Here is a 26032-nt window from a genome sequence, read left to right on the forward strand (position 1 = left end):
AAATGTGTTTTGAAGTCTGATTTTCACTGTGTGCTGAGGCTTTGTGCAGAAAATGAAGGAAGGGAGTTGAAAAGTTTATGCTAGCAAAGTTAAATGGCTCTCCCTTTGTTGTCTGTTTTATGTTTATGCTTCTCAATTAATAGTGTCTGTCATCACAAATTAATTTAACAGCATATAAAGCATTCTCCTACTTAAATTAAAAACAGAATCTTGCGCTTAGTAATACAAACAAATTGGAGCTGCTGCACTCAAATACACATGAATACCAGGTTATAAGTGACTATAAATAAACCGGAAAAAAAGTGTGCTGTCTTCCTGCATAATATTCTTAAAAGAAAATATCTCTGTGTAATGAAGTGCTGAATGCAATAATATCCACATAAAAAATAAAAATATTGACTCCTATGCAGATGTTCCACTAACTAAATGTAAAATCTTAGGTGCACAATACTTCATTAAAACTTAAATTCATCAATTGTATAAAAAAAGTACAATTCATTAGCTTATAAATTAATATACTTGTCGCAAAGTTCATTCTTATATAGGTACAAGAATTCCATAAAGTTCTCTGTGCTCTCTGTAAACCCCAAAATTGCAAACGTGCTCCAAGAGTGCAGTGAGGTAGTGCAGCCTCTTACCAGAACCAAATGATCTTGGATTATAGAGATTATTAATTCTTGAGTATAATCCAGGGAGCCGACGCTCAAAGACCACAAATTCCCATTCAGATCTATGGCACCTGCAGTTAAAGGAGTTGTAAAGGCAGAAGGTTTTTTTATCTTAATGCATCCATGCATTAAAACATAAAACTTGTGTGTAGCAGCCCCCCCCCCCCCCACCAATTGCCTACTTTCTCTCTCCAGTGATGTCCACAATCCCCTCAGCCATCCAGGATACTCCTCCTGATTGGCTGAGACAGAGCTGCGACACCTTCGGCTCCCAAGGCTGTCTATCAGAGTCAGCCAGCCAATCAGGGGAGAGATGGGGTGGGGCCAGGTCTGGGGCTCCGTGTCTGAATGGATACACAGAGCTCTGACTTGGGTGCCCCCTGTAGCTCGCTGCTAGCTGAGGGGGCACTAGATGGGCCCAATGTCCGACGTTAACTTAGCCTCTAATCACACTTCCCAGATGGACTCCAACACTGATAAGCATAGAAAAGAGAATAACATAGTGCAACTCAACTCATAGTGCAACTCAACTGGTAATAATAATTTAATAAAGTGGTGTTGCACTTGCATGAACCGAAGAGCTAAAAAGTAGGTATTCAGACAGCTTGCAATACAGCCTCAGTCACAGTGTTATCCGAACAGCTTCGGCGTGATGAGGTCACAGACCCGACTCCACCCGACGTGTTTCTCGTATGAGGTGTCTTCTGGTATTTTAGAATCTTTCGGTATTTGTGGTCCTTGAGAGTCGGCTCTCTGGATTATACACAAGCACTAATGATCTCTATAATCTGAGATCATTTTGGTTCTGGTAGGAGGCTGCATTACTTCACAGGCACTCTTGGAGCACGTTTGCAATTTTGGTGTTTAGAGAGAGCACAGAGCACTTCCCAGCACTTTTATATGGATTTATTGTTATACCTATATAATAATGAACTTCGCCACAAGTACTGGATATACTCAAGTATAAACCGACCCGAGTATAAGCCAAGGTACCTAATTTTTAGAATAGTAAGGGAGAGTGTAATTAAATTAAATAGGGATTGCTGAAAGTGGGAGCGATGCATATTCTTATTTTTTTTCAAGAAACTTGATATAGCAATCAGGAGGAATTTAGATGGGAGCAGGAAGGTGTCCGCCAGGCGGGGGGGGGGGGGGGGGGCAGGGAATATAATGTGTTAATGTGTTAATATTATAAGTTAGAAGGGAATGAGAAAGTTAAAAGTCTATTGATAATAATTAAATAAACATCCAGGGTGATCGTTGCTGAGCGGGGATATGAGGGGGAGGTATGGGGTATAGAAGGGATTAAATGTAATTAAGATATATAACAGTAATAAGGTATATAAGGGTAAAATCTTCCAGGAAAATGGTTGGGGAAACTTCAAAAAGAGAAGAAGGGGGAAAGGGAATGGGGAGAAAGGGAGAAAAAGGGGACGGCTATAAAGGGAATATGGGTGCACTGAGTGGGAGGCCGCTACTCTCCATTTGCGTATAACCACTTCCCCTAACTGATACACCTCTCCTCCAAAGGGAGGGAAGCCGGAGGCGTTTTTTCTATTTTTCAACACTCCGTACGGGTAATTCCACATGTAGGTGGAAACCCCATACACGTCGGCATAAGTTTTCTCTCTGTGGTCACAGGGGAAGACCAGACCTCGGGGAAAGAATTAATACTATTTTTTTATTTTATTTTTTCTCCCTCTCTTCTCCTCTTCACCTCCCTCTGCTCCTCCACCCCCTCTTGCTCTGGAGTAGATCTGTATAAATTGTTTGGAAGAACGTACTCCTCTTTTTCCTTGTATAAAGGCAGGCTGTAGGGGACAGACATCTTTGATATTTAGAAGAAATTGTGTGTGGTTTTCTCTATCTGAGGAAGGGGTAATTTTGGAGGCAGGATGACTAAAATTACCTTGACATCTTATAATTTGAGGGGCCTAAATACACCAGAAAAATGCAGCAAGTTGTATATGGAATTGGGGAAAATTAAATTTTATATTATATTTCTCCAAGAGACACATTTAAAAAAAAAAAAACAATTCCAAAGTTGGGAACTTATAGATATCCTACTGTGTATCATAGTCCATCACAGACATCGAATGCAAAGGGGGTGGCGATCTTGATATCAAGTCAGATACCATGGAAAGAAATGGACAGTTACTGATGAGGATGGGCAGTTATTGATTGTAAAGGGTCTAATATATGATCAAAAAGTTACCCTAGTGAATATATATCTACCTAATGAGGGTCAAGTAGCATCCTTGGAGACGTATACAGATATAATACATCAAAATAAGGAGGGGGTCTTGTTGATGGGGACAGATTTAAATATGGCATTAGATCCAACGTTGGACGTCTCAAAGGGAACCTCCCATCTGTCATATGTCAAACTGCGAAAGGCAAATAGATTGCTCCAGGAGCTACAAGTAAGAGACAGCTGGAGAACTTTCCATGTGCACAACAGAGATTACACTTTTTATTAGGCTAAATATAAAACATACTCTAGGATAGATTATGTTTTTGTATCTCAAAGCATCTTGCAGTGCATAGTGGAGACATCCATAGGATTATTTACGATATCGGATCACGCACCGTCTAACTGTATTGTAGAATGGGGCGAACCTACTACTCGAGAGTGGCAGTGGAGGATCAATGAAACACTGTTAAAAGAGCCATAGTGTGAGCTACGAATAGCACAAGAATTAGAGATGTTTTTCTCAATAAATAAATCAGGGGAAGTATCCCTAACATGTATATGGGAAACACATAAATGTTATATCAGAGGAAAACTGATATCAATAGGAAAACTTAGAAAACGTCAAAAGGCGGCCAAATTGGTATCTTTGCTTAAGGAGATTAGGAGGCTAGAGATGTTGCATAAGCAATATAAGGCCTGCCAATATGAGAAAAAATTAACGCTTCTACGATAAGAATTTAATGGCTTGTTAACAGACAAAGCTAAAGCATCAATGACCCGGTGTAGACAAGCTTTTTATGAATATGGAAATAAACCTAGTAGGATTGTTAGCTAATGCATTAAAAGCGACGAGGACACAAAATTATATTGAACGTATTAAAACGCAGGGGGATGTTTTGGTAAATTCATCACAGGAGATTGCGGAGTCTTTTTGAGATTACTATGTGGGCCTATATCGGTTAGGGGCCCAAGATCAATATCCCAGGGTATGTAACGAAGAGGAAATTGGGGAATATATAGCAGACTCAGAAATACCTAGATTGAGAGATAAAGAAGCAGAAGACATTGATGGCCCAATCACTGTTAAGGAATTCTTAAATGCCCTCAAAACAAATGGTCTTAGAAACAGTGGAAGAAATAATAGATGTGTCCCTTGGAGATAATCCTGCGGCTGTTTTGTTGCTGGATATCCCCATTTCAATAGAAAAGTATAAAGACTCACTATTGAGACACCTGCTTACAACAGCAAAACTATGTATTCCAGCTTTATGTAAATCCAATATATCTCCAACTAGAGCGCAGTGGATGACCAGATTAATAGAAGTCCAACAAATGGAAAATCTCATTATGAATATGAAGGAACAGGAGGACAAATACCGACAGATTTGGGCTCCCTTTATTGCGTTTAGGGGGTGGGGGGGGGGGGGTGGAGGAAAGAGGGGGAGGGAGGGGAAGTTAACATTATTATTGTTTTTATTTAAAAAAAAAAAATGTTCTTTCTTCTTTTTCTTTTTCCTTTGCTTTCCTTATTCTTCTTCTGTTCTAAGATTAAACCGGTATAGTCTGGCTTAGTTGTATTTCTTGGGGAAGGGGTTAATCTGGGTGGGTTGTAGGTGGATAGTTATGTGACAAAGATAAGAATAGTCCAAAACAGGACCGAGTGTAAATGCGATAAAGGAGTAATATGGGTTAGAATTTGGTACTGTTTTTTGGTAAAATGCAATTAAGGTAAAATAAAAATGTTTATGAGTTAATTATGTAGATCTATTAAATAAGGTATGCTACATCACAGGCTTTCCCCATAGAAAAACTGCCGGCTTAAAAACCGCCGGGAAACCCGGCGGGAAAAAAAAGAAGCATGTTCTCATTTTCCCCGGTGGTTTTCCTGTCGGGAAAACTGCTATGGAACATACACATGGCCGGTTTTCCCGGCCAAAAGCTGTCATGGCCGTTTTCCCGACGGGAAAACTGGTCGCGTGTATGAGGCAAAAGAAACAATTTCCTGCCAAATGGATTACATGACCATTAGGTAATACAGGGGTTGACAAATTTGCTTGGAATCTAGGAGCCAGCTAAAAAAGTTAGGAGCCAGAAAACGCGCCCCGTCCCGACGAGCTTGCGCGCAGAAGCGAAAACATACGTGAGCAGCGCCCGCATATGTAAACGGTGTTCAAACCACACATGTGAGGTATCGCCGCGATTGGTAGAGCGAGAGCGATAATTCTAGCCCTAGACCTCCTCTGTAACTCAAAACATGCAACCTGTAGAATTTTTTAAACAACGCCTATGGAGATTTTAAAGGGTAAAAGTTTGTCGCCATTCCACGAGCGGACGTAATTTTGAAGCGTGACATGTTGGGTATCAATTTACTCGGCGTAACATTATCTTTCATAATATTAAAAAAAATGGGGATAACTTTACTGTTGTCTTATTTTTTAATTAAAAAAAGTGTAATTTTTTCCCAAAAAAGTGCGCTTGTAAGACCACTGCGCAAATACGGCGTGACAGAAAGTATTGCAACGATCACCATTTTATTCTCTAGGGTGTTAGGATAAAAAATATATATAATATTTGGGGGTTCTAATTAGAGGGAAGAAGATGGCGGTGAAAATAGTAAAAAAATTACATTAGAATTGCTGTTTAACTTGTAATGCTTAACTTGTAATACCAACGGCCACCACCAGATGGCGCCAGCTTACACATCTGGTGGTAATAACTTGTAATACCAACGGCTCACCACCAGATGGCGCCAGCTCACAAAAAGCCAAGTCGCCAGGACCCATGGCGACCTGGCGACCGGTATTTGTCGAGCCCTGAGGTAATAGATGTGTATGAATTATTGTTGAAGAATAAGGATATCGTTTAGGGTATGTTTAGCCTATGTGCAGTGTTTTGGACCGAATGGGAAATGAGAACTTGCAGAGGAATCTTTTGCAAGCATACAAGCTCCATGCAGATAGTTCCCTGCCAGGATTGAAAGCCTGCACCCAGAGTTGCAAGGCAAGGGGTTAACAACTTTGCTTTCTACACTTGATTCTTCCGATTTGCCTTGTAATTTTATACTTATCCTTATTTTTGTTCCATATTTATTTTCTCAGCTTGACATATGTTTAGTTCATTTAACTAAGCATTGCTTTGTGTCAGTCTGCAATCATTAAATTATTCTGTTAAATGTCTGTGAATGTGCATGTCAAATAGTTGTCTTTAGCTCTGTGTCAAATGTATTATGTATTTAGAGCCTTCTGTCTTTACTGGGCCTTGCATGTGAAAAAGATGAGCAGCGGCATTTGGCATTCCAGGCTGCATCCTGTCTGCACCACTTAAGTACCCTGTTGAGAAGCAGATTGAACTTTCACAGGGATCCGGGGTTTCTAAGCACTAAACAGGGTAAGTATTATCTGTTAAGGTTTGTACTGTTTTTATGTTCATTTGAATCCCCTGGCAAATTGAATAATTAATATGCTGACTGAATAGTTATTGTTCTGTCTAGAAGTAATTACACTCATAAAGGTCTATTAGGCCTTGTACATGCAGTATGTGAACGAGCAATGTGTACAGCGGGCTTTTACAAAGTGTGTGCAAAGGCAGCTTTGTTAAAGGCTTTGAGAGGTACATCACCTTATCTAGCTAAAATGTTATTTCTAGTTTCTGCTAAATGTTTCTGTAATGTAAATTAAAAAACAAACCAAAAAAAAAAAAGACTTTCTAGTACATGGAGTCATTGTCCTCTTTCCAAAGTTCTATTTATACTCTGTATACCCCCCTGTGCTGTCCTCTTGTCTATCCTGTGCATCCAAGACGACTGGTCTCTGGCAAGTCTATGATATCTGGCAGACACCCATGTCGTGTCCACTCATGCACAGGATACTGCATGTGCAGACCGACAAACTTCTCTGCCAGCACCCAGAGACCAGCAGAGACATTTGTCAATCTGTACATGTGCAAAGGCTCCTTGTCTGTGATCAAGCTTGTATGTACAAGACCTTAAAGTGTCATGTAAAATTATCAATACATGGGGCCTAATCCTCAAAAACCCGGCGCAACGTAACTTTTTCCATTTAAGTTACACCGCCGCAAAATCTCTAACTAAGTGCCCGATCCACAAAGCACTTACCTAGAAATTTTGAGCGGTGTAACTTAAATCCGGCCGGCGCAAGGCGTTCCTCTTCTCCAGGGGGCGATTCCCATTTAAATGAGGCGCACTCCCGCGCCGGCCGTACTGCGCATGCTCGTGACGTCATTTTCCCGACGTGCATAGGGCGAAATTATGTTACGTCGGGCTTTGTGGATTGCGACGGGACAATAAAGTTGCGTCGGGTAAAAAAAAAGATACGGCGCCAAAAAAAAAATTTAAAATTGAAAAAAAATCGCGTCGCGAGCAAGAAAGGTCTGTTTTTACAAGGTGTAAACAGTTTACACCTTGTAAAAGCAGCCCTAATTTTGCGTTTGCAAAATAAAACTTACGGAGAAAAAACGAAGCTGAAAAGCTTCGTGGATCTCCGTAAGTCCTAATTTGCATACCCGAGGCGGCATTTCGACGCGAAATGCCCCCAGCGGCGGATGCGGTACTGCATCCTAAGATCCGACAGTGTAATTCAATTACACATGTCGGATCTTCGTCCTAACTATGGGAAACTGATTCTGTGGATCAGTTCCATAGTTAGGACCAGGGATACGACGGAGTAACAGCAGTTACTCCGTCGTATCTCTTTTGAGGATTTGGCCCAAGGTGTATTGCATGATGTTCATACTCTGTTATTATGTAATTCATTTTCTGTATTCTGCAAAAAACCTGGTTGATCCTGCCATTCTCTTTTGATCACATCCCCTAGTGCACATGCTCAGTTTTCAGTGAGTTTCTATGCTAAGAATTTCCTTGCTATAGCATCTAAGCAGCCCATGTGACCATAGAGTGGGTGTATACACAGTGATAAATGACAGCCCACTCCCTCCCTCCTCCCTCCATGCCCACTGGCCAGCTAAACACAATGGGGAGGAATATTACATATTGATTGATGGAGGCTTCTCCTCCCTGTTATCCTAAAACACAAACTGGAGGGCCGTGACACAGCCTGTGACTGACAGAAATCCACCCACACCATCAATATAATCTATATACATATAATTTATAACCATTTTCTGATATTATTTATTTATTTTTTACTCAGTATCCCAATAGTTTTTTTTTTTTTTAACATGTGACCAGCAGCAGAGGACTAGAAGCTCCTCCTTTTATATCAATTAGGAAAGAAATTATAATTACAGTGCCATCAGAAAGAGAAGGGACAATGTCAATTAAACAGTGTGTTTAGTATCACTTTAAACACACCTTCATGTATCTACTTTGGACTTGGCTTTCTACTAACATTGCCGATAATGCCTAACTCCTTCTAACTTTTTTTTCTCTTCCTTTTGGATTGATTTGGGTAGAGAAGGGTAGACAAAATGGGTGATACATTTTTCACCGGTACAGGAAGGCACTGACTACAAAACATTTTCAGAAGTTTCAACTCTTCATTAACCACTTGCCTACTGGGCACTTAAACCTTTTCTTTCTGCCCAGATCAATTTTCAGCTTTCAGCACAGTCATGCTACACTGTACCCTAATTATTATTATTTTTTTTACAAAAAAAGAGCCTTTATTTGGTGGCATTTAATCACTGCTGGGTTTTTTATTTTTTGCTAAAAAAATAACAAAAAAAGAAAAAAAAGACAAAAATTTTTGAAAACAGGTAATTTTTCTCCTTTATTGATGTGCGCTTATGAGGCTACACTTATGGGAGCTGTGATAGCCTGCACTGACGGGAGCTGATAGGCTGCACGGATGGGCGCTGATAGGCTGCACGGATGGGCGCTGATAGGCTGCACGGATGGGCGCTGATAGGCTGCACGGATGGGCGCTGATAGGCTGCACCAATGAGGCAGCACTGATTGGGGGCGCTGTTAGCGTGAGGAAAAAAATATATACTGATTACCTATCTTCTTATCGGCCCCTTACTCTGATCTTTGATCAGCCGAGTCTCATAGACTCAGTGATGAAAGAGTGCGCCACACGCAACCTGCAGGGACGCGCAGACAGCACATGCTCAGGAGGACGTCTATGGACGCCCTCCCGGCAATTAAGACACGCACTGTAGCTGTCTTTCGGAAAGACAGTTTAGCAAGAAGTTAAAGGGGTTGTAAATGTTTGTTTTTTATTTTCTAAATAGGTTACTTTAAGCTAGTGCATTGTTGGTTCACTTACCCTTTCCTTCGATTTCCCTTTTTAAATGTTTTTTTTCTTTGTCTGAATTTCTCACCTCTTGTTTCTCCTCAGTAAGCTTGCCCCCATCATTTGAGCCATTCTGGCTGGGGGTTAGTCAGCGTGCTCGCCCCCATTCCTTGGGACTACATCCCTGCGGGTCTTACAGTGGCTGTCTTGGTTCCTCCCTGCTAAAGCTAACCCCCTCTGGGAAGCTCCTTCCCGAGGGGGTTAGCTTGCGGGCGCGCTCGCATGTCATACAGTTGGCGTCTATAGATGCAGAGTGTATGACTCGATCCCGCCCCCCAGCGGCCGCGTCATTGGATGTGATAGAAAGCAGCGGGATCCAATGGCTGCACTGCTATCAATCTATCCAATCAACGACCAAATGGCGTTTAGCAACAGAAAAAAAAACCCTACCAAATTTGTTTCCAGGGGAGGCGCTGTTAAACATTAAACACATCTGACCAGCCGAAGCGTTAGACACATTTGGCACTTGAGCCTTTATTCATTTCACTGGCAAGAAGAAATGAAGATTCTGGCCAATGAAATAAACGCCCAAGCGTTTGACGCTCCTAAGCACGCCTAAACGCTTTTGCAAAAATTAGGCTTGGGCACGTTTTTGAAACGGCTTTTCTCCTAAAAGAAAAGCATTTTTGAAAGCCCCAGTGTACATGAAGCCTAATAATTCTACAACCGGCTCATCTTTGGATAGGGAAGCCCAGCACTATGTAAGTGTAACATAATTTCAGACGTTGGAAATTGGAGTAGAATAAAATGAAGCAGGTTATATATGGGCTCTTGTACATTGCTGTATATTAATGTGTAGGGCTGTAGCGTGTAAAATCTGCCTTTTATGGCTCCTAGGAGCTACAGCTGCCAAATCATTTAGCCCTTTGGCATGTATTGGAGGATACATTGTGTGGGGCCGTTATAGGTGTATACGTTAATACATAACTGCTAGCACTTGCGTTTTCACATGCACACCTATAGGTGTATTTTCCAAAACTTTTTTATGCCCTAAAGTACAGCCAAGTGCAAGAGCCCTATCTGTAACTGAAAGAAAAATGTAGACTAAATGCTAATGAATGTTGCCTTTGCATTTTCTTAGACCTTTGGTCTTTAACAAATTACTTTGAGTTATAATATTTTTATGCTTTACAGAAGTAGTTTCCCAGAATTCTTCTGTATCTTACTACACTCCAGCCACCCGTAATTCTCAGAACCCTTCTCCTATAAATGAGCACCTTCGGCCTTCAGTTGTGGGACGCACAAGTCAGCGACTTAGAGGAGATGGACAAGATTGGGATGCTACATCTTCTAGGTTGGTGATTCTCAAGCTTTCAGACTTAGTGATATTGGCTTAATACCTTTGTGTTCATGATAAAGGCAATACAAACTAAAAACAGAAGACATCAGAAGAATAAGGTTAGAAAAGTGTAGGAAAAAAAAACACATCAGTCTAAAAAAAAATATTGTATTACCGGGATAATAAGCTATAATTCATTGTTCTGCAAGACATACAGTAACATATGCGAGCTCAATCATACATGATTTAATACCCCAAGCTGAATGTATTCTAAGAACTTTAGTAGACAAAAATACAGTAAGGAGTGAAATTTTTTAAATTCGGAAGCTATTTATAGTGGGTTAAGAACATTATATTGTACTGCAGGCTCAATTAGTAGAAAAAAAACTGATAGACTGAGTGCAAGGTGGTGATTGCCCCAAATCTAGAGTAGAATCCTGTACAGAGCACTATGGGGTTGATTTACTTAAACTGGAGAATGCAAAATCTGGTGCAGGTCTACATGGAAACCAATTCACTTCCATTTTTTTTTTTTGGCAAAGCTTAAAGTGGTTGTAATGGTAAAGACAAATATCTGCCAGCCCCTCTGTTCTATCAATCTATCTGACACTGTGTAAATGTTTTTTTAGAAAACAATGCTTGTAAACACCTTATCTCATTTATTTTATGACTGGTGACATGACCTCCAGCTGATCTCCTCCTCTGATCTAAGTGCTACAGTGGGAGGGGCCGAGATCCCCCTCTGACATCAGCTGGGGAGGTCACATGACCACTGTGTCGGCTGCTCAGCTCCTCCCACTGTAGCCATTTGATCAGAGGAGGAGAGTGGCCAGAGGTCACATGACCAGGCATAAAAGATGAAATAAGGTATTTACAGGCATCATTTTATAGAAACATTTACACAGTCTAGGATAGATTGATAGAACAAAAGGGCTGGCACTAATATTTCTTTACCTTTACTGCCAGCTACTAATAGAGGCAGGGGGGTGGAAACAGGTCACACACACAGGATTTGGATTACCGTGGTCAGTACACATAGGGGGACACGGGAGCAGGCAGGGAGCGACAGATACGACAACTACTTTAAAGTGGTTGTAAACCCCTTCGGGGAAGTTACACCTACAGGTAAGCCTAGAGTAAGGCTTACCTGTAGGTGCTTGCAATATCTCCGAGACCTACACGGTCTCTGAGATATTTGCAATTTCCCTGAGCGCCGCCGTCTTGAAAGGGCACTCTGGTGTTGTCCCCGTGCTTATCCTATAACTTTTCTATCAAGGAAAACAGTACATTTTCTGTTTATGATTTTTGTGTGTAAACTGTCATTTTTCTGTAATTGAAAATCAGGTATTTTTTTATTTATTTAATAAGATTTCCATTTTGTATATGGTAACAAAGATAAAAATTGCTGTACAGAGTTGCTAACACTGGGAGTTTTCGATTTTATTATAGCAAATTGCAATATTAAACTCTGATGTGGTTATTGTGTTAATTATTGCCGTTGTAATCAGTGTATTTCTTAAAGTGTTATTAAACCCACAACAGTTAAATCAGTCTGTATATGTAGCATAGCATGCTTGTTATACTTACTGTGGAAGGGTTAAAGCAAAGTTCCACCCAAAAATGGAACTTCCGCTTTTCGGAACCCTCCCCCCTCTGGTGTCACATTTGGCACCTTTCAGGGGGGAGGGGGATGCAGATACCTGTCAAAGACCGGGCATAGACTCCCGTGGGAGTCATGTCACTCCCCCCCCCTGCTGTTTTTTGGGAAACACACTGGTCCCGGGAGAGAGCGGGGACCAGTGAGGACGGGTCGCGCTGCTTGCGCATGCGCAGTAGGGAACCAGGCAGCGAAGCCGCAGCGCTTCACTTTTTGATTCCCTCACCGAGGATGGCGGTGGGGGCAGCCGAGAGACGAGCTATTGCTCGGCCTTGGCTGCCGACATTGCGGGCGCACTGGACAGGTAAGTGTATATTTTTTAAAAGTCAGCAGCTGCACTATTTGTAGCTGCTGGCTTAAAAAAAAAATTGGTGGACCTCTGCTTTAATCCTCTGCATTGTGTAAAAAGGCGTTTTATACCTGTCTTCTGGGATCCTTCCCTTTCTATTACTGTCCCCAATCCATTTGCTGATAGAATAGAGCTCCAGGAGGCACTCTGCACATGCTCAGTTTGGTGTGACAGAGAGTCAGTGGGTATGCAGCCTCATAGGACAGTCAGAGGAGAATGAAAACTCCTACAAGCTTTTACCAGTGCCTGGCTGAACACTGATAGAAGTCACAAGACTGCTAGCTACAGCTTTGAAAGGTATTTAGCAGTTTATTTTAACTAAAATAATTGCATTTTTATGTTCTGTGTACCCTGGGAGAACAGGTATAGTGAATGCAGGGTCCTGGGTTTAGTAACACTTGAATGTGACTTTAATTTCAACTTTTTTTTTTTTCAGTGGAAATAGCATTCAAGCTCATGCCTATTCCCGGACATCACACTTGTCACCATTGGACAGAGGTCACTTGGACCCTTTAGATATTGAAAATGAAGATATGCTAGACCTGCAGTTTCAGCAACTCAGTCTCCCTCAGTTCTGTGTGTTGGTTTTGGAAAGTGCAACGCCTCTGTTGAAGTCAGGTCAGCTTCTTCTTAAATATAAAGCATCCTTTTCTAGTACCCTTATGCCGCGTACACACAACGTTAAAAACCCGCGCATGCTCAGAAGCAAATTATGAGACGGGAGCGCTCGTTCTGGTAAAACTACCATTCGTAATGGAGTAAACACATTCATCACGCTGTAACAGACAGAAAGGCAGGAATCGTCTTTTACTAACACGGAATCAGCTAAAGCAGCCCCAAGGGTGGCGTCATCCGAATGGAACTTCCCCTTTAGAGTGCCGTCGTACGAGTTGTATGTCACCACGCTTTGCTAGAGTATTTTTTTAAAACGATGGTGTGTGGGCAACGTCGTTTTAATGATGAAGTTGGAAAAACTTTTTTTTTTTTCTACATGTCGAAAAACATCGTTTTTTTTTCATGCCGAAAAATGATCGTGTGTACGCGGCATTACAAGCAGAGTGGTGACAGTACGAACCCAGATACCATGACTGTATAATTGTTTTTACTTTCAATCAATTTTTATTAAGAAAGGTTCAGAACAAAAAAAAAAAAAGAAGCAAAGTTATTACAACATTAAAGAGTAATGGCTAACGGTATATGACCTTGTTTCAGAGCTCTATAAACTGCTAGGTGAAATATGCATTTTCCTAGAGGAGAGGCAACTGGAGATAACCGGAAAAAAAAAAAAAAAACATGCCGGGTCTAATTTTTTTAGAACAAAGGAATCATGCACTGAAACATTGAAGCATATATTTTTAACAAAAATGGTATTGCTATTGTTTTCATGTACTGTGAAAGAGGTCCATGGCTCCCTCCTGCAAGCTAGTCTTTCACCGATTTTTGAGATTATGATGTTAGAAAGTGCAGTTCTTTTCTGGAAACATGGGTCTCTCTCAGCCAAACTAGGTATAAGGGACAACAAAATGCATAAAGGCTCTCTGAGGATAGACAATATCATTATCACACTTAAAGCGGAGCTCCACCCTAAAGTGGAACTCCCACTGATCGGAACCCTCCCCCCCTCCGGTGTCACATTTGACACCTTTCAGGGGGAGGGGGGTGCAGATACCTGTCTAAAGACAGGTATTTGCACCCACTTCCGGCCACAGTCTACGGGCAGACTGCGGGCAGGACGTCACCTCCCGTCCTCCTCCCCCTGTTGTGTTTTGGGAACACTCGGCTCCCAGAGCACAGCGGGAGCCAATCAGCAGGCGCAGCGCAACTCATGCATGCGCCGTAGGGAACCGGGCAGTGAAGCCGGAGCGCTTCACTTCCTGGTTCCCTCACCGAGGATGGCAGCAGAGTGACGAGTGATCGCTCGTCCTCTGCTGCGGACGGCGCTGGACTCCAGGACAGGTAAGTGTGCCAATATTAAAAGTCAGCAGCTGCAGTATTTGTAGCTGCTGACTTTTAATTTTTTCAGTGGACATCCACTTTAAAGCAATTGACAATATAACCTTACCTCAAAATCTTGGTAATATTGACTACGTCCCTCTTGTGCAACTCAAGATTTGTATTACATTTTAACTTCTGGAAATATAAAAAAAAATTTGTAGAGGAACATGTGTAAAAAACAGTCCACTCAAAGTTAAATCCTTTGGTTGTGGTTGGACATTTTTAGGTTCAGTCAGCCATAATGGTCTCAGTAGGCTGAGCTATGGTTTCGTTCTTAACCCGCTAGATTCCTTACGGATGCAAATTCCTTGGGTCACTATACTCCTTTTATCTCTAAAAAGAAAGGCATTCATTCACACTGAAGTTTACTTGTATTGTTCTCCCCTACTACTTTTTCATGCTGGTGATGATGCTAGATTTTGTTTATTGTATTGTCAATAGATACTTTTTGAGTTTTTTTATTTGGATTGATAGTATATAAATGTGCTGCTTCAAAATGAGGAATGGGGTAAATGTTTAGAAAACTGTCCTCACAAACCTAAAAGTTATGTATTGCACTGATACTTTTGTATCCGAATTGACAGTACGTATGTGCTCCTCCAAACTGATGAAGGAGGTACACCTCTAGAAGCTCATCTTGAAAGCTTTAGGCTCCATTCACATCTATGCGACAAAACGCCGGACGCTTCTGCCGCTAGAGGGGAGAATTCCCATTGCTGTCTATGGAGATGGTTCACATCTCATAGACGCCGAACGCCTGTCGCCTGGAAAAAAGTCCCGGACCCTTTTTTTCAGGCGACATTGGCGTTCGCCCATTGACAGCAATGGAAAGAATCTAAAAAAAAAAGATACACACTCGCGGCAAAATACGCCGCGTACGCCGTACGCCGCTGTCGCATAGATGTGAATGCAGCCTTAGGCTTCATTTCCATGGACGTTTTTACAGCCACTTTTCTGAGCGTTTTTTGCAGCTTAAAAACGTCTCTCCATGTTAGTCTATGGCCTCATGCCCACCATGACGTTTTTGAGCTTTAGATGGCTGAGCCGTTTTTAAGCTGCAAAAAAAAAAAACAGGACCAGTGCGTTCTGAAGCAGAGTAGAGCTCTAAAAACGCCAGACGTTAAAAAACGTTTAAAAACGCTACCGCGACGTTTTTGAGCTCCAACTCAAAAAAAATAAATAAATAACATGGACAGGCGTTTTTAAGCTGTAAAAAAGGCTAAAGAAAGTGGCTGTAAAAACGTCCATGGAAATGAAGCCTTAAAATGGATGTAAACCCGATTTTTTTTTTTTATGTCACAATGTAGAGTAAAAGATTTCCTATCATCTGTGCCAAGTCTTGCCACACAGCGTAAATCCAGATCTGAGCAATCCTCTTTTATTCAGTGAAATAAAACGGACTTACAGAGAAAAACATTAGTCCGTTCCGCCCCCTTACTGTGAGTGACAGGTTATTTACATATCTCATGCACTAGCCCGGAGACGGGCATTATTTTTTAAATCCCACCCCCACTCCTTTTCTGAAGTCATGTGGTTACTTTTATGGATTTTGACTGGATGTTAGTGATCATAGCAGAATTTAGTGTAAGGAATACACAAGAGAAAATGCATGTTGACAAGTCGAGTGTAGAGGAGGGCTCAGAGTCTACTGACATCACGACTCCACCCACCGAGCTCCAGACAACAGACCCACCCACAGAATCTGCAGTTTTTCAGTTCTTATAACAGACAGAGGGGAGACATTTTACAGGTAATGATACATGCAAGAGGCATGCATATCCTTATAGATCAGCACTATGGCAGTAGTTTAGAAAGGATGAGAGTGGGTTTACATTAGAGGTCGACCGATATGGGTTTTTCTCTGGCCGATGCCGATATTTAGAAATCGCGGCGGCCGATGGCTGATATATAATGCCGATTTATTTTTTTGGGCTGATATGTTAGGTCGTTTTTTTTTTTTATATTTTTTTTCCCCGCCCTTCATCTCATAAAATCTAACAGTTAGAGCCCTTTCACACTGGGGCGTTTGGGCTAAAAATAGCACCTGTAAAGTGCCTGCAAAAATGGCTCCCCTGCAGTCTTAGTCGTATTTATCGGCGTATACCGCGCACTATTTTGCCCTGAAAATCAGGGCAAAATCGTGGGTGTGCGATATACGCGATACCCGCTTTCCCGCCACGAGTTTGAATACTGCGCCGGCATATACCGAGCGCAGTACACTCGTGAATCTTCGGGCAGTCTCGGCGCCTCTCGCACTGACGTCCTGTACGTACAGGACGTCAGCGCGACAGTTGCCGAGCCTGCCCGAAGATTCACGAGTGTACTGCGCTCTGTATATGCCGGCGCAGTATTCAAACTCGTGGCGGGAAGGACGCAAGGACGCCGCAGAAGGACGCCGGACCCGCCGAAGAGGACGCCGGACCCGCCGAAGAGGACACTGGACCCGCCGCAGAAGGACGCCGGACCCGCCGAAGAAGACACCCGAAGCCGCAGAAGGACGCCGGACCCGACGAGGCCGCCGATGGACGCCGCGCAAGACACCAAAACTGTAAGTACAAAAAAAACAAAAAAACTTTTTTTCCACAGAATTGGGGGCCACTTTAGGGGTGCGCGGTATACGCGGGAGCGCGTTATACCGCGATAAATACGGTAGTTATTACATGGTTTATGAATTGGCATAACAAAAATTTTTTTTTTTTTTTACACATACAGAAAGAAGAAAGATGATACGACTTGTCCTTGAACTGCTGAACGAAAACTTGGTACTGCTTTGTGATGCCATTTCAGAAAACGTATGGGAGGATCGAAGTCTCGTAGGACAAGAACTGGTGAGATAGCAACATTGTGATTATGGAAACAACATGCTATGCACTAAATATCTTTGACCAGCAATTAAATTTTGATACCAGCCATCCAGACTATATTAAGTTTGCATCAATAAAAACATGCTCACAAAGCATTCTTTGTTCACCAGGGTATGGAAGGCCTAAGCAGCAGTGCAGGTTGCTGTGGTAACCAAGGGGAAGGCAAATAATGAGACATTGTCAATAACACCTTTTATTTTTCTAATCTTTTTTTTCTTCTTTCTTTTTTCTTCCTTGAAAGGTTATGCATGGACAACAATCCAGCAAAATATGAACTTGATTATAAATGATTTTTGGAAAGGGTTTGCTTTTTCTTGAGCACAGATGCAATAAATTCCACATCTCTTATATGATTTAAGCCTATTCCAATAATGTAATAAAAACTCACTTTTGTGCTTTCTTTTTACAGAGATGTAAACTGCTTTTCGTGCTGGATACACTTGGGGAGGTTATATTGTATCATAAAAATAACAATAGCTCTGAGAAGCCTGACTCTTCTCTTGTGAACCACAGAATGGCATTTATCAGCATCTCTCTTTTTACAATGCGACTGCTGCAAACGCTTCTCCCCGTGGAAAAGGTGAGGGATTAAAAGCAATCCTGAAATGCAAAACCTTTTAAGCTTCTCTCTCAGAATTGTTTTGGTAAATATTAATACTCCCCGTTAAGACTCGATGGTCGTCCCTTTTAAACTGCTATCTGCAGCTCGTGTTGGAGTGAGTTTACACTTTGGATATATTGCCGGAGCTACAAATTGTTTGTATATAACTCTTGGTATTGATTTCTTAGTTGCCCATTTCAAGGCATCGTAATGACGTTTGTACAACATTAGGTTTAAAGTAATACTATAGCTTCTTTTTATTCTACAGTAACAACCATGTTATACTTTCCTGCTCTGTGCACAGAGCAGCCCCGGATCCTCCTCTTTTCGGGTCCCGCACCAAGGCTCCTAGCCCTCTCTCCTGTCGGGTGCCCCCAAACAGGTAGCCCTCTCTCCTGTCGGGTGCCCCCAAACAGGTAGCCCTCTCTCCTGTCGGGTGCCCCCAAACAGGTAGGCACCTGAACCACGACTCTGCTCTGTGCAATAGTTTTGCACAGAGCACCCCCGGATCCTCCTCTTTTCGGGTCCCGCACCAAGGCTCCTAGCCCTCTCTCCTGTCGGGTGCCCCCAAACAGGTAGGCACCTGAACCACGACTCTGCTCTGTGCAATAGTTTTGCACAGAGCAGCCCCGGATCCTCCTCTTTTCGGGTCCCGCACCAAGGCTCCTAGCCCTCTCTCCTGTCGGGTGCCCCCAAACAGGTAGGCACCTGAGCCACGACTCTGTGTCCATTCACACACGAGGCTGTGGCTTGGCCCTTCGTCTCCTGATTGGCTCACTGACTGTGATTAAGAGCAGCTTCTGCCATAGCTGCCAAAAGCCATTTAGGAGTGCGAATCTCCGGAGAGCCAAGGCTCTCGTGGACATCGCTGGATCAAGAGGGGTCTCGGGTAAGTATTGGGGGGCTGCTGCACACAGAAGGTTTTTTACCTTCATATGCATGAAGGTAAAAACCTTGGGCCAGATTCACATACAATTGCGGCCATGTAACGTAACCTGTTTACGTTACACCGCCGCAAGTTTACAGTGTTAGTGCCCGATCCACAAAGCACTTACCTGTAAACTTGCGGCTCTGTATCGTAAACACGTCCGGCACAAGCCCGCCCAATTCAAATGGGGCGGGTACCATTTAAATTAGGCGCGCTCCCGCGCCGGACGTACTGCGCATGCTCCGTTCGCAATTTTCCCGACGTGCTTTGCGCGAAATACGGCGGCGCAACGTGTTTGTGAATCGCGACGTGCGTAACGTACTTACACCGGGAAAAAAAAAATTGAAAAGCGACACGGGAACGACGGGCATACTTTAACATGGTGGAGTAATTTTACACCATGTTAATAGCAGCCCTAACTTTGCGACGTGAAACTAAGACTTGCGCCGACGTAACGACGGGAAAAACCTTTGTGGATCGCCGTAACTGCTAATTTGCATACCCGACGCTGGAATACGACGCAAACTCCACCCAGCGGCGGCCGAGGTACTGCATCCTAAGAACCGACGGTGTAAGTCAATTACACCTGTCGGATCTAAGGGCTATCTATGCGGAAATGATTCTATGAATCAGTCGCATAGATACTCTGAGAGATATCTCTTCTGTGAATCTGGCCCCTTGTGCCTGTACAAACACTTTTTTTTTCATTCAAAAGTTTTGTTTATTGAAGTCAATAGAAAACAAGAGAAATACGAAGGATGACTCAACACAGACGCAGCTGTGTGCATATCACGTCTGATACATATACCACTAAGCAACTCCACAGAGTGAGGCAGAAAATGAGAAACAGGTGACAATGCAAGAGAATACCTGGAGTCATTAACATTGCATAGGTAGTTGTTATACTAAGGGAATTAATTATTCATACTCATGTCAAAAACGTATCAGTACGTAGGGGTTACACTTAAGTTTAGAGAGCCAAAAGTAATAAGAGATATCAGAGGTGATATCGTAGGCGAGAAGAAGTGTGAAAGAGCAAGAAAGGAAAAGGGAGGGGAAGGATAATGGGGAAGGGGAGGGGGGGGTAGGTGGGGTGCGGCAGTGACACTACCTGTAACTGTGTCACCGAATCAATCATCAGTGTGGGGGCCAATATCACCACTACGTGCCTACCAAGGCTCGGTAGAATCTCCAATGTGGATTCATTGCATTATAGATTCAAAATCTTTCGAAAACCTAAAAGCCGACCATGGCCGCCAGGTGTCCAGAAACTTCTCGGCCGTCCCCCTATCTTGAGCCAACGTATCCTCCATCTCGCGAACCTCCGCCACTTTGCGAAGCCACTCTTTGACCGTAGGCACCCTAGTGGATAGCCAGTAAAGGGGGATGAGGGATTTAGCCGCATTCAACAAGTGTTTAGTCAGTGAAGTCTTGTAGCGGGTAAGCGAGAAGGAGGACAGGTGTAGCAGGCAGCACGCGGCCGACAGCTCCATGGACGTCTCAGTAATCAGCTTGATAACATCGCACACCTCCTGCCAGAAGGCAGAAATCATGGGGCATGTCCACCAAATGTGGAGCAGTGATCCCACTGCAGCTTTACATCTCCAACATATGTCTGGTTTTGAAGGGTCCCACTTATGAAGCCTCTCCGGAGTATTGTACCATCTGGATAGCAACTTGTAACTTGTCTCCTGCAGTTTTGTGCTGATGGAGCACTTATGTGCCAATGTGCATACTTTTTGCCACTGTTTGTCTGTAATATCTAAGTTTAGATCCTCCGACCAGTCTTGTTTTTGTTTGTCTAAATTTTCCTCATTTGTGCTTTTCAGCCATGAATAGGCCACCGAAGTGGCCTTGGCCACTGGTTCCTGTTTATGACAGGTTGATTCTAGAACCGTCTGTGGTCTAGACAGATTAGCCGAACTCCCCAATCCATTTAAATAGCTTCGTAGTTGGAAATATGCCCATTGTTTCATGTTAGGGAGATCATTGTCTAACTTGAGTGAGGGCCAAGTTTTGAGTGTATTCCCTACAAAGCAGTCTCCAGCCAGTAGAGGACCATTGGTGCGAGGCAATTTAAAAGTCGGGGTGTCGACCCCTGGTGTGAATTCAGGGTTGTCAGCTAAAGGGGTAAGCGGACTAGGAAAGGTAGAGAGTTTTCCCTTTCTGGCGAGTGAGTGAAAAATCCCCAAAGTGGTTCCTGTGAGTGGGTTTTTACGAAGGTGAGGTGGACACTTGGGCCACGACAACCACGGTGAGTACAGGAGGGTCATGGGACTAAGTTCATTCTCTAACGCTATCCAGTCTTTTGAGTGGCCATGGCAGTGCCAGTCTATGATCCTTGCTAAGTGGGACGCTTGGTAGTACTGTTTGAAATCAGGGAAGCCAATCCCTCCCAGATCTTTAGATTGTGTCAAACTAAGTAGCTTGATTCTGGGTTTCTTCCCGGACCAAAGGAATCGCAGCAGTACTGAGTTCAGGGTAGCGAAAAAACGATGCGGGATCGCGATCGGGAGCGTGCGTGTCAGATACAAGAATCTGGGCAGTATAACCATCTTGACTATGGCCGCGCGACCGAACCAGGAAAAATGTTTCAGGTCCCATCCACTGAGAGCCTTCTCACATTCCCTAAGTAACGGCGAAAAATTCCGCTCGAACGTGTCTTTGAGATGCTGGGTTAGCCAAACCCCCAAGTATCTGAGAGCGTTTCCTTCCCAACGGAACTGCGAGTTTGCCTTAGTCTGGGATAATAATCTGTCTGGTAGCGAAACGTTAAGAGCTTCCGATTTCGTGTAGTTTATTTTTAGGTTTGACATGTAGCCATACTGGGCGAATTCTTTCATTAAATTAGGGAGCGAGACTTGGGGGGATGACAAGAAAAAGAGGAGGTCATCGGCGTATGCCGCAACCTTGAACTCACTGTCCCCTACACGAAACCCAATCACATCTGGATTTAATTTGACTAGTCTGATAAAGGGTTCGAGCGTAAGGATGAAAAGCAGGGGTGACAACGGGCATCCCTGCCTTGTCCCGTTAGCAATCTCTACTTTTTCGGAGAGACTACCATTAATTTTTAGACGAGCCGATGGGTGTTGATATAGCGCCGCCACCCATGCCATCATACAGGGGCCAAATCCTACCCTGCTGCATACCGCCGTCATGAAGTCCCACGCCACCTGATCGAAGGCCTTCTCCGCATCAGTGGAGAGGAGAAGGCCCTCGATCTTCCGCACCCTCGCCGCATGAATCAGCAGCAGGGTTTTAGTAACATTGTCTTTAGCTTCTCGGTTCGGCATGAACCCTGCCTGCTCAAGACCGATCAACCCGGGGAGCAGTGGGCTAAGTCTAGTGGCAAGTATTTTGGCGAATAGCTTCACGTCCAGGTTGAGAAGTGAAATGGGACGATAACTCGAGCATGACGTGGGGTCCTTACCTGGCTTTGGGATGACAGCCACGTGGGCCGAGAGAAAATCTGGGGTTACCTTTCTGGGTATAGACAGTGAGTTCAAGGCATTTTTAAGGGGGACCACAAGGCTTTCAGTAAAAGTCTTGTAGTAAATAGCTGAATATCCGTCCGGTCCCGGACTTTTATTGTTTTTCAGCTGTCCTATCGCTACTCCTATCTCTTCCACTGTGATAGGTTTTTCTAGGCTTGTAACATCATTGTCTGTGAGTGATGGGATGCCACTCCTGGCTAAGTATTCCCTTATGAGCTGAGGTCTATCGCCTATCATGTGAGGTTGTCTATGCTGAGGTGGGAGGTTATAGAGCTTCATGTAGAAGTTGTGGAAATGGTTTGCGATTTTTTCAGTCGTCACGTCCAATCCCCCATCTTCTCTTTGTATGGCAGCAATATTGTTGGCGGAGGAGCACTCACGGAGCGCTCTCGCCAGGAATCTACCAGACTTGTCACCCGCTTCGTAGTAGAGTCGTTTTTTGAAGAACAACATACGCTTGGCTGAAAAGTCTAGGATCTGCTGTAATTCGCATCTCAATTCAAGCAGCTGTTTGGCTGAATCAATGGAGAGCGACTGTTTGTGGAGAGCCTCCAGGTTGTTAATTTGGGTGGACAATTTATGCAGTAAGGCCTCTCTTTCTCTTTTACATTTTGCCCCAATACTAATCAAGATTCCTCTAACCGTGCATTTGTGCGCTTCCCATACTGCAAGTGGATCTGATCCCGGGGTGGCATTAAGCATGAAAAATTCTTTCAGGGATTTGGTCAAAGAGGCAAGTGTAGTCTGGTCGGTCAGTAAGGATGCGTTAAGCCTCCATGTGGGTGAGCGTCCAGTGGGGTGTGTCGCATCCAGAGAGAGCGACACCGGAGCATGGTCAGAAAATGTCTGAATGCCTATGTGCGCACCCGTCAATCTCGTGAGGTCACGTTGCGTGATGAAGAGATAGTCTAATCTGGCGTATCTCGCATGAGGGACCGAGAAATGGGTAAAGTCACGTCCTCCCGGATGCGAGAAACGCCAGGTGTCGATCAGATTTAGAGACTGTAGCATCACCTTGAGTCGTTTTAGGAGCCGATAGGTGATGCATGATTTCCCATTAGAGGTGTCCTCCAGGGGATTCAAGGGCACGTTAAAGTCCCCTCCTAGGATGATACAGCCATTGGCAAACCCGGCGAGTTCCCTGACAAGTTTCTGGCAGAAGGTGCCATGCGCCTTGTTCGGGAAATAGACGTTTGCAAGGGTCATTGGTGAACCTCCATATGTGCCCTTAACAAAGATGAACCTACCCCCTGGGTCGCTTAACTGGTTTGTGGGTTGAAAGGGTGCATTCTTGCTAATCGGTATCGTCACGCCTTTTGATTTTGACTCACTGTTGGTTGAGTGGAACACACTTGGGAAGTGGGCATCGAAGAGTCTAGGGATTTGGTTGGTTCTAAAATGGGTCTCCTGGAGGAACACAAAGTGTGGCCTACCTTTTTTTAGCTCCTTTAGTAAGGTTGAGCGACGTTCCGGTATATTCAGCCCCCTGACGTTATGCGATATCACCAGTGGACTGGTCCCCAAAGAGGAGTAGGCCATATCGAACTTCTCAGGTAGCGTGATCTGTCGGTAAGGCAACCTGGTAGGATAGAACTGCAGGAGACAAGTCAGCAACAACACCCCAGAGACTATCAGTTTCGCTATGTAGCGGGTAGATTAATATACTTTAGGGATGTGGGTGGGATGGGGAATGTGGGATGGGAGGGAGGGTGTAAGATAGGACAGGGAGTAGTGCAGAAGTAAGAGAGAAGGGTAGTAAGAAATGAAGTAGCAATGGAGTCAGAAGAAGAAGGTCAACTGACAGAGGCTCTCCCCCACGGGCCCGAAATCGGTTCCGTTGGGGTGAGTCCGTTTGCAGTGAATGTTGTGTCCCGCAACTCCAAAAGGATGGCAGGACACTTTGTGGGGTATTAGGGAGGCAACGACAACGGTATGTCAGTACCTCAGGCAAGTAACTGTCTGAACGTACAGGCACAACAAAATAAAAAGAGAAAAGTAAAACCAAAGTGTAAAATTTCAGACAGACATTGCCAAGCAACGGGCGGCACACACAGCCCTATAAAACATGATCAATCATGATCAAACTTGCAGGTTATTCAACAAATACTCAACCTAAGTGTGAACAGATCTGCCAGAACGTTAACATAGAGTTCTTGAGAGAAACTGCATCATAACCCCCAGAACAGCACAATCGATATTAGAACTTGAAAACGGTCTCTTTCCCACCCTCCAGCACATCAATGGTAGCTTGCCTTAAGTTAAAGAAGAAGAAAAAAACAAAGTTAAACATTAAATGAACTCAGGCATTAAGCAGTTTTGATGATTCCATGGACCAGCTAACAAAAAGGATATAGGGCATCCAGGGTCCCTGATCCCCCAACCCCGCCTGTAGAGCATCGTGTTATACACACGGGGTCCCTCTCATGCAGTCTAGTGTCGCATAGATCCTAACATGGAGGTGTGTTTTCGTACCTAGAAGAGAGCCACGTCCAGGGCAGGGTACTAGGCCGAGCAGCTCGCACGAGCGGTAATGGTGACCTTGTCAGTTCTCAGGTAACCAACAGTCAGCTCAAAATTGCTGTAGAGATTCAGGCATACAGGGTTATAGTCAGGGGGGGATGTTCGATCAGGCGGCAGTAGATTAATGGCTGGAAGTGATCGTTGTGATCGATTGTGAGCAGTGGGGTGGGGTGCAGAGGCACATCGATTGCGTGGAGTAGTCCTCTGGAGGGTTATGGTCCCGGCATATGAGGCAAAAAGCAACATAACGATAATAATATAAAAAAAAAGGGAAAAATAATTGTAACAGGAACAGTGTAGAAACAAAGGTAGCGATCAGACAAAACTCACGGTCAGTCCTCGGGTCGTCTCCCCGGAGCATCAGCAGAGCGATTTGGAGTGTCATTCCTTGGGCCTCCATTGCGAGCCTGTTTGGACCGCTTCATCGGTCTCTTGTCCGGGGTGGAGAACGGCGAGTCCGGTGGGCTGCGTGTTGCTGGCGGAAGCAAGAAATCCGCGTACCAATCGGGTAGGTTAATCTGACCAAGGTCAAGGACCTCGCAGAACTCGGGAAGCTCATCTGGAGTGCGTAGCGTGTACTGTCTTCCATTATGGGAGATATTCAAGGCAAAAGGGAAGCGCCATGTGTATCTAAGATCCCTCTCCCTCAACTTCTCCAGCAGGGGGCGTAGGGCTCTCCTGTTGCGCAGTGTTATTTGTGAAAGGTCTTGGAACAGCATGATGGTAGAGCCGTTAAAGATAATGTTGTCGTTCCTTCTGGCTTTGCGCATAATGTCCTCTTTGAGGGCATAGTTCTCCAGGCAGCAGATTATATCTCTCGGCGGTGCTGTATCAGGGCCTCTAGGCCGCAGCGCTCTGTGCGCCCTTACGAAGCCTATCTCAGTGTCTTCTTGCCTCTCTAGTAGACTGTTAAAAACACTCCTCAATGTGACAACAATTTGGTCTGGGTCCACTGATTCTGGGATGCCCCGTACACGTACATTACATCTTCGTCCTCTATTGTCGAGGTCCTCGATGTGGCGGTTCATGTCTATCAGATGTTGGGCATGAATCATAGTGACCCTTTCTATCTTTTGTATCGCCCTATCTCTGCGTTTCCCCGCTGATTCCGTGGCCACCATTTTCTCATTGAGCACTATCATGCTCGTTTTCAGATCGGTAAGGGCCGCTGAGAAAGTGGCTTTAATGTCAGCAGCAATCACTGACAT

General features: G+C 44.0%; 1 protein-coding gene across 1 annotated transcript in view; it reads left to right on the top strand.

Annotated features, from left to right (window-relative positions):
- RTTN (rotatin) overlaps window positions 1-26032 on the top strand; it is a 329764-nt gene that overhangs the window by 42648 nt on the left and 261084 nt on the right. Inside the window, exons 8-12 of the mRNA XM_040353902.1 lie at window positions 6099-6249; window positions 10269-10428; window positions 12856-13037; window positions 17127-17242; window positions 17688-17858. Coding sequence (XP_040209836.1) covers window positions 6099-6249; window positions 10269-10428; window positions 12856-13037; window positions 17127-17242; window positions 17688-17858 — 780 coding nt within the window. The remainder of the gene's footprint in view (window positions 1-6098; window positions 6250-10268; window positions 10429-12855; window positions 13038-17126; window positions 17243-17687; window positions 17859-26032) is intronic.

This window comes from Rana temporaria, chromosome 5, assembly GCF_905171775.1.
Source record: "Rana temporaria chromosome 5, aRanTem1.1, whole genome shotgun sequence".
NCBI lineage: Eukaryota > Metazoa > Chordata > Amphibia > Anura > Ranidae > Rana > Rana temporaria.